The sequence below is a fragment of the Galleria mellonella genome, unplaced genomic scaffold (assembly GCF_026898425.1).
Source record: "Galleria mellonella isolate WM207_F2 unplaced genomic scaffold, CSIRO_AGI_GalMel_v1 utg96, whole genome shotgun sequence".
NCBI classification, from domain to species: domain Eukaryota; kingdom Metazoa; phylum Arthropoda; class Insecta; order Lepidoptera; family Pyralidae; genus Galleria; species Galleria mellonella.
In genome coordinates this window covers 2,596,664-2,611,201 of record NW_026442179.1, presented here as the reverse complement: position 1 = coordinate 2,611,201, position 14,538 = coordinate 2,596,664, and the positions used below count along the sequence as shown (strand labels likewise).

Here is a 14,538-nt window from a genome sequence, read left to right as displayed (position 1 = left end):
ATTGCTTGGGTACCTCTGTCCCATTCGTGTTTCTACCGTGAAGCAGTTGTGTTTGCATGGCTGTGTTTCGGGTTGAAGGGTGGGATATGGCGTGAATTTACAAGGTACAGAGGAATAACATCTGAGTCCTCAGGAATGGCAACGGATAGGAAACAGTATACTATGTTATGTTCATGGTACTGCTCATGTCTATAGACGACGGTTACCACTTTCCAGCAGGTGAGCCGTCAGCTTGTTTGCCATTCTAAGTTGCATAAAAAAAAAATAGTAACGATGATGTAATCACGTAAATTACACGCACAAAATAAATTCAAACGAACCAGTATTTTTTTGGTTTGAAAGAAATAATTTTCCGATACAAGTTCTTAGAGATGATCCATTATACAGAGATAAAATGAAATAAATATAAGCTACTGTATATAGCTAAATACAGAAAGACAGGCGTGACGTATATATATGTAATAAGAAATATAGGCACCGCATTGACATTAAGATTAAACATGGAATTAACGGTTGATATATCGCAGATAGAAACGCTCAGAATTGATCGACGATTCGACCAGTCAATGGTGGGAGATAAATAGCCGGGGCCAGCATTGAATGCGTAACAAATGGTCCCAACGCCTCGTCTTTCCCGACGTGGGACAAACGCTTTGTGCCTTCGACCTGCATCATTTGGTACAATGCCTTCGAATATCGAGCTTTCTTGTACGCCATTATTTATCGCATTTTTTTTTTCCTTTCAATTAATTCACTCGCTTGTGGTAGTTATGGATATTTCGTTAGTACTTTATTGTCTTGGCTTTAAAACTATTGCGTTTTAATACTTACGAGTATATCGTGAAAAGAGCACGTTGTATTTGATTACATTTTTTGTTTCTTTCTTCCTTTTCTCTGCTACTACAAACATGACTAACGTGCTGAATAATAGATATTATTCTACCAACGTCATACTTCATACGAACGTTATCTGCTTGAGTACTATGTCCGACTTGTACTGGCGCCGTCAAGTAGCTGGGCTTGTATGATTGTGTTTCTATTTTGAAGGATTATAGCAGTGATGGTGGAAATAGTATGGGGGTATAATACTTTAGTCCTTAAAAATGTCGTGGTGTTTACTTCGCATGCAGTACCTGTTGATAATGGCTGGAAATATATAGAGACTCTGATATAATTTTAAAATTACTATTTGATATTACCTTTTTGTCTTGTCTTTCATTGTTCTAGTAAAAATACATAATTCTCTCTGAATATATTTTTTCTTTCTAATAATCACATTATATATTCGACGATTTACAACAGTACCACATTCCATCAAGTATAGTCCGTTAGCTTCCTCAGCACACCATGTTGCGTAAAATTTAATTATCAGATTTTTTGCTTTCTAATTTAGTAGGTAACTCAGTCGAGTTTACTCAGTTTTTTGGATTTGGATTTGTTTAAAGTATTTTATACTATCAAAGAAACGATATACTTAATGTAATTTATTTTAAAATACTTAGCGTAGACCTAAAAAGTACTTATTCCTATCTACTATTTATAAAAGGAACATCAAAATTAGTTCAGAATTGGCCAAGATGTTCGTACATATTTGAATATAGATCCAAATTACTAACTAGTTTTATTAATGTCTTCAATATCTAGGTTGCCTAGATGAATTTGAATAAAATTTGATAAACACATTTTTCATTTTTATTTCTACATTATCTACATAAATTATTGCAGCATTTATTACTTTTTTGTAGTGACACTAAAGAAGTCGCAATTTCCAGTAATTATTTTTTATTATTATTTATATTTATTTTATTGAAGAAGGTTTTATTTTGCAGAAGTCCATATTACTGGTTATTTGATTGGAATTATTTTGTTTAATTCCGCTACCATTAGTATGCGTATGACTGCCAACCTTCGAAGATTGACTACTTTTATTATTACTAGAAGTTCTACAACCTTCCATACTAGTCACCAATCTCCAACCGTCATTCAGTCTTCGTATATATTACTTGTGTTTCACCTTTAAACGAGGCCTTTCATGCCAATTAATACCTTACTGCTCAGAGCCTAGTGTTGACTTACCGTCGCTCAGACTGCAAAAGGAGTGTAAACTCTCTGGGCGTCTCTAGTTCATACTTTATACCACCCTTTTCTTTGCGTTATGGGTAAAAAATAAAACAAAGTAATTAAATTTCGATATTTTATTGAATCACATGTAATAAAAAAATGATTTTTGCTTTGTTTAATATCTCAATAGTTTTTATTATAATAACTCCGTGCATCGTAAAGATTAAATTCATAAATATTAATGAGCAATTGATTTAGACGTTCATGCAAACAAATCGTGCCTTTTTTTTTTTATTTTTGATTCATACAACAGTCCATGTCAAATTTTTTACGCTTAATAATTAAGCTTTTATACATACAATCATTATCAATCGCATATTTACACTTTCAAAAGTAATTATAATCGAAGTAAAATAAATGACAAATTAAAAACAATTGCTAAAAATAATATTTAGTAATATTATTGAAGATTATATCTAATAAATACAGTGTATCAATAAAATATTTAAATACATTTTTAATTCACTGAAATGAAATATTGATATCTGCTAAGAAGTCAGTTCTGAAAAATGTATCTATTTACTTTGACATCATTAGGTATATAAAAAATAATAAGTAAATATATTTAAACCTCGTTTCAACTAATACTGTGGATGCATGCATCGTTACTTACGTTCTTTACATAAACAAAAATAAATAACAATAATTTAATTTATCTATTTAATTTATTAAATTAGTAACAATTATTATAACTGTGATAATAAAATTTATTTTTACATTTACAATAATTATCTGTACAAGAATTACAATATTCTATCGATTGTGCGATGAGAATAAAAAATAATAATATTAAAATAATAATTAAAGAATGGGGGGGGGGGGGGAGAAACGATTTTTACATTTCATAAAGTTTACTCTAATAAACTATACTTAGCTTAGAGCCCGTTCAGTTAATGAGTTTTTCTCTTATTCTCTTAAAGAGTACCTACCTAATCTTATAACATGATTATTTCGTAATTTCTAAGGAATATCTTATTTACAATTTCATCATTTATCAGTCATTGTCCTTATATCCGTCTATATATTACGCAAATAAATGTAATTAAAATTTTAAGATCAATAACTTATCGCAACTGAGTTTTATTTACTTTAAGATTTTTAATCACTGATCTGCTAATATACATATTGTAAAAAAATCTCGTTTAATTTCTTTAACATAAGCCTATATGTCGCGAAACGTCTTGCATATTTTTTTTCGAAAATTTTTTAGTCATGTAATAAACTATATGAAGCTATACGGACTGCGAAAAGGAGAAAGTACTTTAAAATACGCTATAATTATCTACAAATAAATTCAGAAAAAATACCCCGCGGAAATAAGTAAGAAAGTGTATACAATAAATAATTATTATAGCCTAATATAAAATGGATTTAGTTAAGAAAAATTTAAACAAAATTTATTGTGAAATTTACTTATGATTATTAGTTGAATCAACTAAATCTAAATTTTACTCTGGAATTTAATATCGTTGAATTTTAATATTACGCTGTTTGTATTAAAAAGACAATTAATTTTATATTCGTGTGTTTGTATTTCTTGCAATTAAAATATACTATTTAAATTATTATCGGTATATAACTTCATGTTTTATTTTAAATAGACCATCTTAGGAAGACCTGAAGAGACTACGAAGATGTCCTGTATATATGAGCGCATTATGTTAGTAGTCAAAGAACTAAATTTTGAGACGATCAATTCTCTATGCTTATGTTACTTGGTAAGCAGTGTGTCTGATGTAGTATTAAAAAAAATTCATAATTTAAATATTATCGATTGGTGATCACTTGCATAAAAACGTAGTGTAGAACAACCCTCTCTATATCATACCATACCATACCAAGTGGCGCAAGATCAGATTTGTAGCGAAATTTGACAGAGATATATTATATGTAGCAAAAGATGATCTGTATTTAATGACTCTTTGAATGAAAAAACCAATAAAGATATCATAGAAGACTTCGTATAGATTGAAGAGACGATCTTGACTAGTTCCAAAGCTGGTACGGCTTACCCAGAGATTGTGTGTAATGATAGCAGTTGAGAGAGTTTGACCAGTAACAAGACACCATAAGCTATGATTGGTTGTTCGATTGTGCAAAAGATAGATGGTTTCTAATGATCATAATAATGATTTCATTACAATTCTGTAATAATATAAATATTACAATAAAAAATTCAATGTTGTGAGTATAATAAAGTTGTTTCATGTAAATTTATAATCATTTATTGAATTCCATAACGAAAATTAACATAACCGCAATAACCACAAAATAAATGATTACTAAACATAGATATATAAGAATAAATATCCGGGTAGAACCGACACTCTTGTGCATTCAATAATAATACATACATACAGAAGTACATTCTTGGCTTGATGTAAACAGTAAAATTAGGACATCAAATATCGTACAGAGAGCATACGCGTCGTTTATTCAAATATTTTGTTAAATGTGAATTTTGTGACAACCCTAACAAGTATACTTTGTATATATATATATATATATATATATATATATATATATATATATATATTTGTATATTTTGACGATATTGATGTTGGTTCTACTCAATATATTGATTCTCATGATAGAAGCTAACTTGCACTTTCAATTGGCGACAGCAAGCCAATGAGATAAATTTACTATTAAATTCAATATTACCTTGACTTGCCACCTCAATATCTATATTAAGACATGACAAATATTACAAGTAGTGTATTTGCTAAAAACAAAAAATATTTTCTCTTAAACACAACTCTCTTGATGAGCTGCCAATAAAGGTGTTCTTGTTGTGACAACTTCACGGTGTGATCTCATAGTACCGTTTACCACGCTGCGGCCCGAATCACTCTGTAATAATTATTTAAATTAATAACAAGAAATATAAACAAAAGTTAATTAAAAAGTATAACATGATAAATGAATAAAATTAATAACTCTTTATAGTTCCCTTCCAAAAAAGTCACAATAAAAAATATATATGCAGACTTATATCACGAAGATAGCAAACAATCATACAGTCCTTCTGATGGTAAACGGTTACTGTAGTCTATGAACGCCTGCAGCTCTAAGGGTGTCACTTGACCATTACCGACCCTGAAGAAACCTCAATACACTTTTTTTGAAGTACCCCATACTGTAGTATTTATAGAAAACCTCGATAAGGAGCTCTACAGCCTGAGCGTTCGCATATGAAAAAAAAAACAGCACTTTAAGAAGCAAGTTAAGAGGCAACAATAAGCAGCCTTGACTATTGTTGTCTCTTCCAGATAGTTTTAGGATAAAGAGAGGTTATTGAAATCATATCTAGGCACAACAATGTCAATAATTGAGCAAAATAAAAGATATATTAAGTATTATTTCAATTACTTAGTTAATTTTCATTATTGCTATTATGAAAAAATTTTTTAGAAATATTTTATAAACAATTTAAACGAGTACTTTTACAAAATAATATTGTACAGATTAACATGCTAAACAGAAACATCACAAGATAAAATCAGGTAAATTGAAATCATAATTCAAACAGTAACTAACAGTTTAATTAATAATACATTATGTATTCATATTTAATTAATAATATAATAGTATTTGAAATGATATCATATAATATTATGTATATAATATCTGTTTCGTCGAAGTCGAGAGATGTCGTGAATCATTAAGAGAGAAATTTAAGGAAGCAAATATTCTCACCTTAACTTCACAATACATATACGCAAATATTTTTACGTATATACGCAGGAATATTCAACTGTTTCTTAAAAATAGTGATCTTAATAACCTAACTAATAAATATCATAGACATCATTGTATGATGATGATGATGTGATATTATGCCGAAAATTTTGCCCCTCATGAGCTGACTCTCCTGAGTCATTTGTCAGAAATTCACAATTAGAATCATTAAGAGAGAAATTTAAGGAAGCAAATATTCTAAACTTAACTTTACAATACATATACGCAAACATTTTTATGTATACACGCAGGAATATTCAATTGTTTCTTAAAAACAATGATCTTAATAACCTAACTAATAAATACTATAGACATTATTCTGTGATGATGATGATGTGATATTGTGCCGAAAATTTTGCCCCTCACGAGCTGACTCTCTTGAGTCCTTTGTCAGAAATTCACAATTAGAATCATTAAGAGAGAAATTTAAGGAAGCAAATATTCTAAACTTAACTTTACAATACATATACGCAAACATTTTTATGTATACACGCAGGAATATTCAATTGTTTCTTAAAAACAATGATCTTAATAACCTAACTAATAAATACTATAGACATTATTCTGTGATGATGATGATGTGATATTGTGTCGAAAATTTTGCCCCTCATGAGCTGACTCTCTTGAGTCCTTTGTCAGAAATTCACAATCAGAATCATTAAGAGATAAATTTAAGGAAGCAAATATTCACACCTTAACTTCACAATACATATATGCAAATATTTTTACGTATATACGCAGGAATATTCAACCGTTTCATAAAAACAGTGAACTTAATAACCTTATTACTAGATACAATTTCAAACTTGCTGCTCCAAAGTATCGTTTATAAAAAGTTAATAGGTCTTTTATAGGAATGGGCAATAAATGTTATAATAAGATATCGAAGGATATTTTGGATCTGCCTTTTAATAAGTTTAAAACTGTTATTAAAAACACTTATTGAGCAAAGACTATTACATACTAAACGATTAATTGAATGATAAATGCGCATGGTGTTAGTCGATCATGCACAGGCTTTTTAATGACCATGTAATTTTAGTCATAGTACATTTAAATAAATACACATAATGTTAACAGAGATATAAAAGAGTAACTGTTGAGTTTCTTGCGGGCTCTTCTCAACAGATAACAAGTTTATGATTAGATTTTAAAAAATAACGATTTACAAGTGCTTGTAAATAAATCTATTATATTTATTCTAATAGATTTATTTTATTTATGATTAGAACTTGAATTTGAAAATTGTATCAATATATCATAATGAGATTTGCGAATTTTAGACAAACAAGTAACTCTAGAAAGGAACAGAAATATATTATTGCTGAAAATTGTAAGTTATCAAAACAATTACCGCAGTTTCCAGATCCTCAAAATGCTGTGTGCTGTTAATAATCAGTCAAGGAACACATCTGGTGTTCGTTATTTGTGTATTATGTGTCTCGCAAGAAACCAAGGTGTCACCTATTTCTAGTTTGAAACAACAAAGATTCCACTGTGGCTGGTGCAGTGATGTGTTAGAGTAATATAGCTAGTGAATTTCTGACAAAACATACAGAAGAGTCAACTCATGAGTGGCAAACTTTTCGGCATAATATTTCATCATCATCATCACAGAATGATGTCCATGGTATTTATTAGTTAGGGTATTATTTTCTTTCAGGTCAATCGTCGGGTCGCTTGTCTTTTCTAATATTTTAAAAGTATTAATATATAAAATAAAAGTATTAACAGTAGTTCGTTATGATTTTGGAGGAAAACAGTTCAATGCTTTGAGAGAAAATTTTTATGACTTTTCCATTACCCATAGAATTCACTAAAAAACCTACATTTAGCTTAAAATTCTGTAAAAATTCAGACTGATAAGAGTAGTACTCACATAGTCTGTGATATGTCGTGAATACGTTGATAAAATATCAACACAAAAAATGTACAAGCTGTTTTTCGTGGTTTTGCCCGCATAAATTAGTATCCTATTTTCTAAGTTAGAATGTAATCTATTCGTGTTTCAATTTCATTCAAACTCTTACATTAGTTCCTGCGAGAAAGAATAATAAATATTCATCCATTCTTACAAACTTTCACATTTATTGGATCTAAAAAATGATCTAATAAATGATCTGATTTATAATAGATACTCAAGATTCTATTAATAGAAATAGGTATTAGAAGGCATTTGAATGAAATCTACGCATTTGGTTATCTCAAAGGTGACTAAGTAGAAATAGAATCAATAATTGGATTATTACTAATTATAGAACTATTTATATTTCATGTTAAATATAGTTGATTACACAGTTGAATATATGTGAATATACTTGAATGTATATAACACTCATAAATATATAAGATACGAGTATATACATGTATGAATGGTATGTACTTTGCATTATGAGTGCAAAATGAATGGTTTACTTTCGTCTTGTCACGTAATAAATATGTTACTGTTAAAGTTATTCTTAGTTATTTCCACATTCTACAAGTAAATCCAATAATTGGCATTATTTATTCATTCTAAAATATAAGCTTTAACTAGATATTATTGAGTTTATATTTAGCTGTACGTTCAACCTTCAACATTCTATAGTTTTCTTACATCTTCTCAAAGGTTGACTAAAAGAGATCCCTCTATGGGATAAGTCCGTCATTGTATATTAAATCTTTTAATGTATTCAAAGTACATTATGTACAATAAAGATTTTACAATACAATATAATATTTAAGAAGGAGAAAAATTATATTTTATACTGTACCATACAGATTATGTATGCTCTTAATATTATATTATTTATTTAAATAAATAATAATTAATATTATATCAAATAAAAATGTGTTGAAATTAATCAATAATTATGTGAATTCACAATATAATATTATTTTTAACAATATGGGATTGAAAAACTTCAATGAAAAAAGTATTTTAAATAAATATGAATATAAAATGAATTTATAGTTCGTTGCAACGTTCGTAAGCATTATTTATGGTTTAAAATAAATACTGCGATTTATAAAAAATATCACAGTATAACAAACGTGTTTATTTATCGGTATTCCACATATTTTTATGAAAGGCATATATGTATATTGCAAATAATATCTCAAAGTGTGATTTTTAATAACGATTTGCAAACGCTGTCGCATATTGAAGCTAGCAGTCCAATTGAATAAATAGAATCTAAAATTGAAAGACTGGTCAAATAGTTTTTCCTGTCTTTCTTGTTTTTATTTAGTCATGATATCCGATCTACTTTATTTGAAGTCTACGTGATTATAAAATATTTCTTTTTATCATAATCTGTAAGGTCTTTTGAGTTATTCTTGTATCGTATTTTTTTATCAATTTCTTTTACTTTTTTTCTTAAAGATATAGTCCCTTATAAAAGTTGCTTACTTTGTGATATAAAATCTTTTTATTTAATGTCGTAAAATAATAAACATGTTTATTTTTAATTTAAAAGAAGCTTAAATATTATTATTGCCTGTCAATTTAGTTCGCAACACTCTTATAGATGCGAAGGCAATAAAGGTAAATATAGACACACTAGCCTACACTAATCCTTTCCTCACTACACTATACCATTCTTTGGAATCAACCTCCAGCAGCAGTATTTCCGAACCGAAACGACAACATAACCTTTAAGAAAAGAGTATAATCCTTTTTAAAAGGCCGGCAGCACACCTGCAATGCCGCTGGTGTTATGGGTGATTATGGGCGGCGGTAGTCACTTACCATCAGGTGAACCGCATGCACGTTTGCCCCCTGAGTTGTAAAAAAAAAATTATACATGTCCAATTAATTCCTTAACTTACTGCCTGCACACCTTACTTATTGCGTACGTAATCGCTTACTTAGTTGATAAATTAAATAATATTAAATAATAATAAAATCTTTTATCGTGACTGATTATAAAGTTACAGTCAAGATTACTAAGTATAGAAAGCTGAAATTTGGGACCTAAGTTTATAACGCAAGGATCTGTTAAAAGTGATTTTTTGAAAATTTCAACTTAAAGGGAAAATACGATGTCATGCGTGCAAAACCACGAACTACAGTTAGTTATAATAATAATTTATTATTGTAAACAATATGTACCTATTGTTATAAAATACACTTACTGTTGTACATATCTAAATATATTATATTATTACTAACTTTAACCCTTATAAGCCTGATTTTTTAAATCAAATTTAAAAAAAAAAAGTATAAAAGTGTATCCTTTACTGTGTTTACTAATGGGGAAAAATAGTAAAAATATCAAAACGATATTTTTATATATTTATTTTGAAAAAAAAAATTGGTGTCATTTTTGATACTTTAGACATTACGGTAATCAAAATATTTAGATTTATTTAACAATGAAACAATACAAACCCCGGTATCAAATTTGAAATTTCAGGCATTTAAGGGTTAAAGGTATTTCCTTGTGTTGACTCTGTACTTATTAATGTTAACATTCATGCACTACATGCAACAGCTTTGAAGCTAGTATTAATGTTAGTATGCCAACCTGTGAATCAGTGTACTGAGCGTGTGGCGAAGTGGGCGTGCTCGGCGACTGAGTGCGAGGTAAGCTGTGCGCGCTGTTTGAGTTCTTAGGCGCGGCGGCGACCGCTGCGTATAGCGGTGGCTCAGGTTGACAGTCCAAGATGCCTAAGCATTGAAAATATCAACTGATGTTAATAAGAATACGCAATAAATATATTACTACTGTGTTACTATATGATCATTAATAATTTGTGCAGTTGTGTTATTTTTAGGCGAACCTCAAAAGGGGAATAAAGACGAGATCTGCAGAATTACTTTATACAGCGACCGCTGCATATAGCAACGGCTCAAGTTAACCATTCAAGATAACTAAAATATTAAAATTTTAACAGATATTAAAAGAAATATACTATAATACTATGGTGTTAATCTAGCATCTCTATTAATATGCAATTTGTTATTTTGAGTGACTACTCAAAGGGGGAAAAAATCTGTAGAATTACTTTTTGTAGCGACCACCATATATAGCGGTGGCTCAAGATAATATTTCAAAATGGTTAATGTTTAAAATATTAAGTAAAATTATTATAAATACGCAATAAAAATATTACTACGGTGTTACTTTAGAATCACTATATCTGCGTTTGTGTCATTAGCCACTGCTCAAGTCAATAGCCCAAGATATCTAATCATTGAAAATACTAACTGATATTAATAAATCGTGCATGTTCTTTAAAAATAAAATAATAATATTACATATATTTGTTTATTCAATATTAAATAACATGTTTAAAAATTACCTTTTAGCAGTTCGATCCTATAGTATATGAATCCATATTGTGTAACTTAGAATGACAAACAAGTTAACGGCCCACTTGATGGAAAGTGGTAAACGTCGCCTATAAACATGAACAGTACTATGGGCATAACAGAATATACTGTTTCGCCCGTGATACCCCCCATGCGTTGCCATTCCTGAGGGCTCAGGTTTTATTTCTCTGTACCCTGTAAATTCACGCCATATCCCACCCTTCAAACCGGAACACAGCTATGTAAACGCAACTGCTTCACGGTAGAAACACGAATGGGACAAAGGTACTCAAGCAAACGACTTTTGTACAAAATCTCCCTCTAGTACATAATTTCCACCTAATGGAATGTGGTAAACGTCGGCTGTAGACAGGAACAGTATCATGGATATAACAGAGTATATTGTGTTACCCATGATATCGTTCATTCATTGCCATTCCTAACATCTAAAGTGTTATACTCTCCGAGCATGGTACAATTCCAGTTACACTACAAAATTTTTTAACTCATGATTTAGGTTTCTCGAATGCAAAGTTACGTATTTTAAAATATTTTCGAATACTACACTATAATAAAATATCGGCAGCCTACAATTTGGCAAGCTGATATAAACAACTTTCCTTAGGAATTTGAACATTTTAATATTATGAAAGACGGCATCTTGTTGACTAAATAAGATTTGTGTTATAAATAAGTTGTACAAATTTTCCTTTAAAGTTTAGAACTGTCTTTTGTTATTTCAGTGACACGGCTGTTTGAATTTAAAAAGCAAGTTTCGGTAATATAATTCTGTCTAAGAAGTTTTAGTTGTAAATGATAAAAGTGATTAACTAGAACGTCATCAATACGTTCCAGTTACCAAAATACCTCAAATATATTATTTTGACTTCTATTTCTTTTATTATAACCCCTCTAACTTGCAAAAGATGCTTTTTAATTATACAGTACTATCATATTTACTTGTACAACAATTAGTCCATTACCTTAAGGTTGTCTTGAAAAGATTGCTCTCAGCAATAAAACCGCCTTACTGTACTTATACAATTGTATCGTTGTGTTTGTAAATTGCCTTGCTTATTTCCTATATATTGTACAATGCAAATAAAGTATACTCATTCATTCATTTTGTTATAATGATAAAAATTATTAGTAACTGAAATAATTTTCTGATTCAGATGAATTGTATTCACAATTATATTCCAATATGATTGGTTATATTTACTATCAGAATATGTTTGAATGGACAGCATCCTTTCAAGCAAATTTGTCTATATACCTTTATCTACTAAAGAAAATGTAAATTTATGAAGAATTTAATTCTGATTTCTAATATCATTTTTTAATATCGAACAAAAATACTCAAACCAAAAATATTTGAATCTTCTTTAAGTTTCTTGTATTCGATATAAGTAAAGAATAAATAAAGTATTTAAAATAATAAAAAGTAATTAAATATTTTTCCAAAATGAAAAATCCCACATGATTCTAATTAATATGTTTTCCAAGAAGTTTAGCATAATATACGGCTTCATGGCAACGTTAGAACGGAATAACACGAAGTAAGAGATAACAACAACAAAATCAATCCAAACTCAATTAAAATAACGCCGAGTTCTAAATATGATTAATAAAGATTTAAATTCAGAGACGTTGAAACGGCCAAGCAATTTACATAGAAATTAAATAAGTAACAAACTGAGAATGACTAAGTGATTGCATAAAAAGGCTGCATCCAAGGAACTTTGTTAACTGCAAGCCGTGGCCTGTTACTACTACTAAACTAATTATTCAACGCTCGCAACGAAGCGGTATTGATCTAAACAAACAAATAAATAAGAGAAAATAAATTGAAGCAACAAACTTGACCCGCTAATCTTCTCAGCTTGAACTGAAAATTATACAAACGTAGCTTCGACTTAACTGGCTCTGTTTAATGAAATTTACATAGTCAACTCAACAAGTCTGGTTTTCGAATTTAGAACAAAAATTTTAAATGTTATCTTATTTTTTATAATTACAACCTCAAGATATTTGTATTTAATTCTGGCCAAAAACAAAATATTTTGTTTCTCCACATTATTTACGTTGCGTCCGCTTTTATTCAGTTTATAGATTTTTATTTCTAAGTAATGAATATTACATTGTCAATTGAAAAGTATTTTTTTTTTATTTAAAGCTATAATTTTAATTTTAAACATGATTATTATAATTACAATCTCAAGAGATATTCTTTTAATTCCGGCCAAATACAATTTTTTTTTTTTCCACATTATTTGTGTTATGCGAGCATTTTTCATTTCCAAATTTTCTAATGCGACAATACACAATTTATTTCGATTCCAATTTTAACTTTCAGTACTATCTCCGGAATTAGTAAAATTATTTCAAAAATTTATGAAATTAATTTTAGAAGCAACCATTTGGAAATTGAAGTTACTGTATACTCTTATCAGAATATAATATGTCACCACTTAATTGCATCCTGGGAACTTCGTTTGAGACAACAATGGAAGCAAATCATAATATATTAATGAAATGAAATGAAATGAAATGAAATGAAATATTTATTTGCTTTAAACAGACATTTGACATTATAAGGGCCATGTGACACAACTTTTTGGCATCTGTCTAATTGCCTTAAAATTGTAGGCATGCAAATCTAATTTATTCCTTAAATAAGGATACAAATTTAATTTATTACATATTTATTACAAATTTAATTAGTATTAGTACAAGAGAAGGGAAATTCCAAATGAAGCCGTATACCGTACTTAGTTCAAACACAAGCACGAGTACACTTAATACGGTAATAGTATCAGCTTCTTACAAGAAGACACAAACACCCAGTAGTGAGACAGTTGTGAGAAAGTTTTCTTTCTAGTTACACTTTTTCAGTTCAAGCTACAATTGAAAATAGGAAACATATTAAATTTACACGTGTACGGGATCGTTAAAAGTAAAACGATATAAAAAAGGTCAATGCCCAGAAGTGGGTTGATGTGGGCTAATTTTATAGATATATAAACACGTGTATAAATACCGCAAATGAGCAATGTAAATAAGAACGGAGGTAGAGGAAATTTGAAATGGAATAAAGAAAATTATTATAACAAAAATAAAATTAATTATTATCTTCAAACTAATATAAAAGAAAACCCTAAGAAAACCGGTATCTTCCGTTGACGTGGGAATTTCTACAAGAATTAATAATAAGTTTCCACAAATTGCTGTAAGTCAATTTGATTGTTTCTGTACCGAGAATTTGGAGCGACTGAGTTGTAGCTTGTATCTTAGGGTACCAGATTTCCTTCATATTAAAATAATAAGCTTGTAATATTGATATAAAGAAAAGTAATCGTTACAATGTACCCGTAGTTAAG

The 14,538-nt window shown here is 29.2% G+C and overlaps 1 protein-coding gene across 3 annotated transcripts in view; it reads right to left on the bottom strand.

Moving 5' to 3' along the window:
• Window positions 1–2,180: 2,180 nt before the first annotated feature.
• LOC113523373 (hemicentin-2-like) overlaps window positions 2,181–14,538 on the bottom strand; it is a 218,290-nt gene continuing 205,932 nt past the window's right edge. For 2 of the 3 annotated variants that reach the window (XM_026909322.3, XM_026909321.3), the window contains exons 16-17: window positions 10,371–10,513; window positions 2,181–4,974 (exon numbers count right to left, since the gene is read on the bottom strand). In XM_026909322.3, the coding sequence (XP_026765123.1) occupies window positions 4,870–4,974; window positions 10,371–10,513 (248 nt within the window). In that variant the 3' untranslated portion in view covers window positions 2,181–4,869. The remainder of the gene's footprint in view (window positions 4,975–10,370; window positions 10,514–14,538) is intronic. The other variant, XM_026909323.3, reaches the window with a different exon arrangement.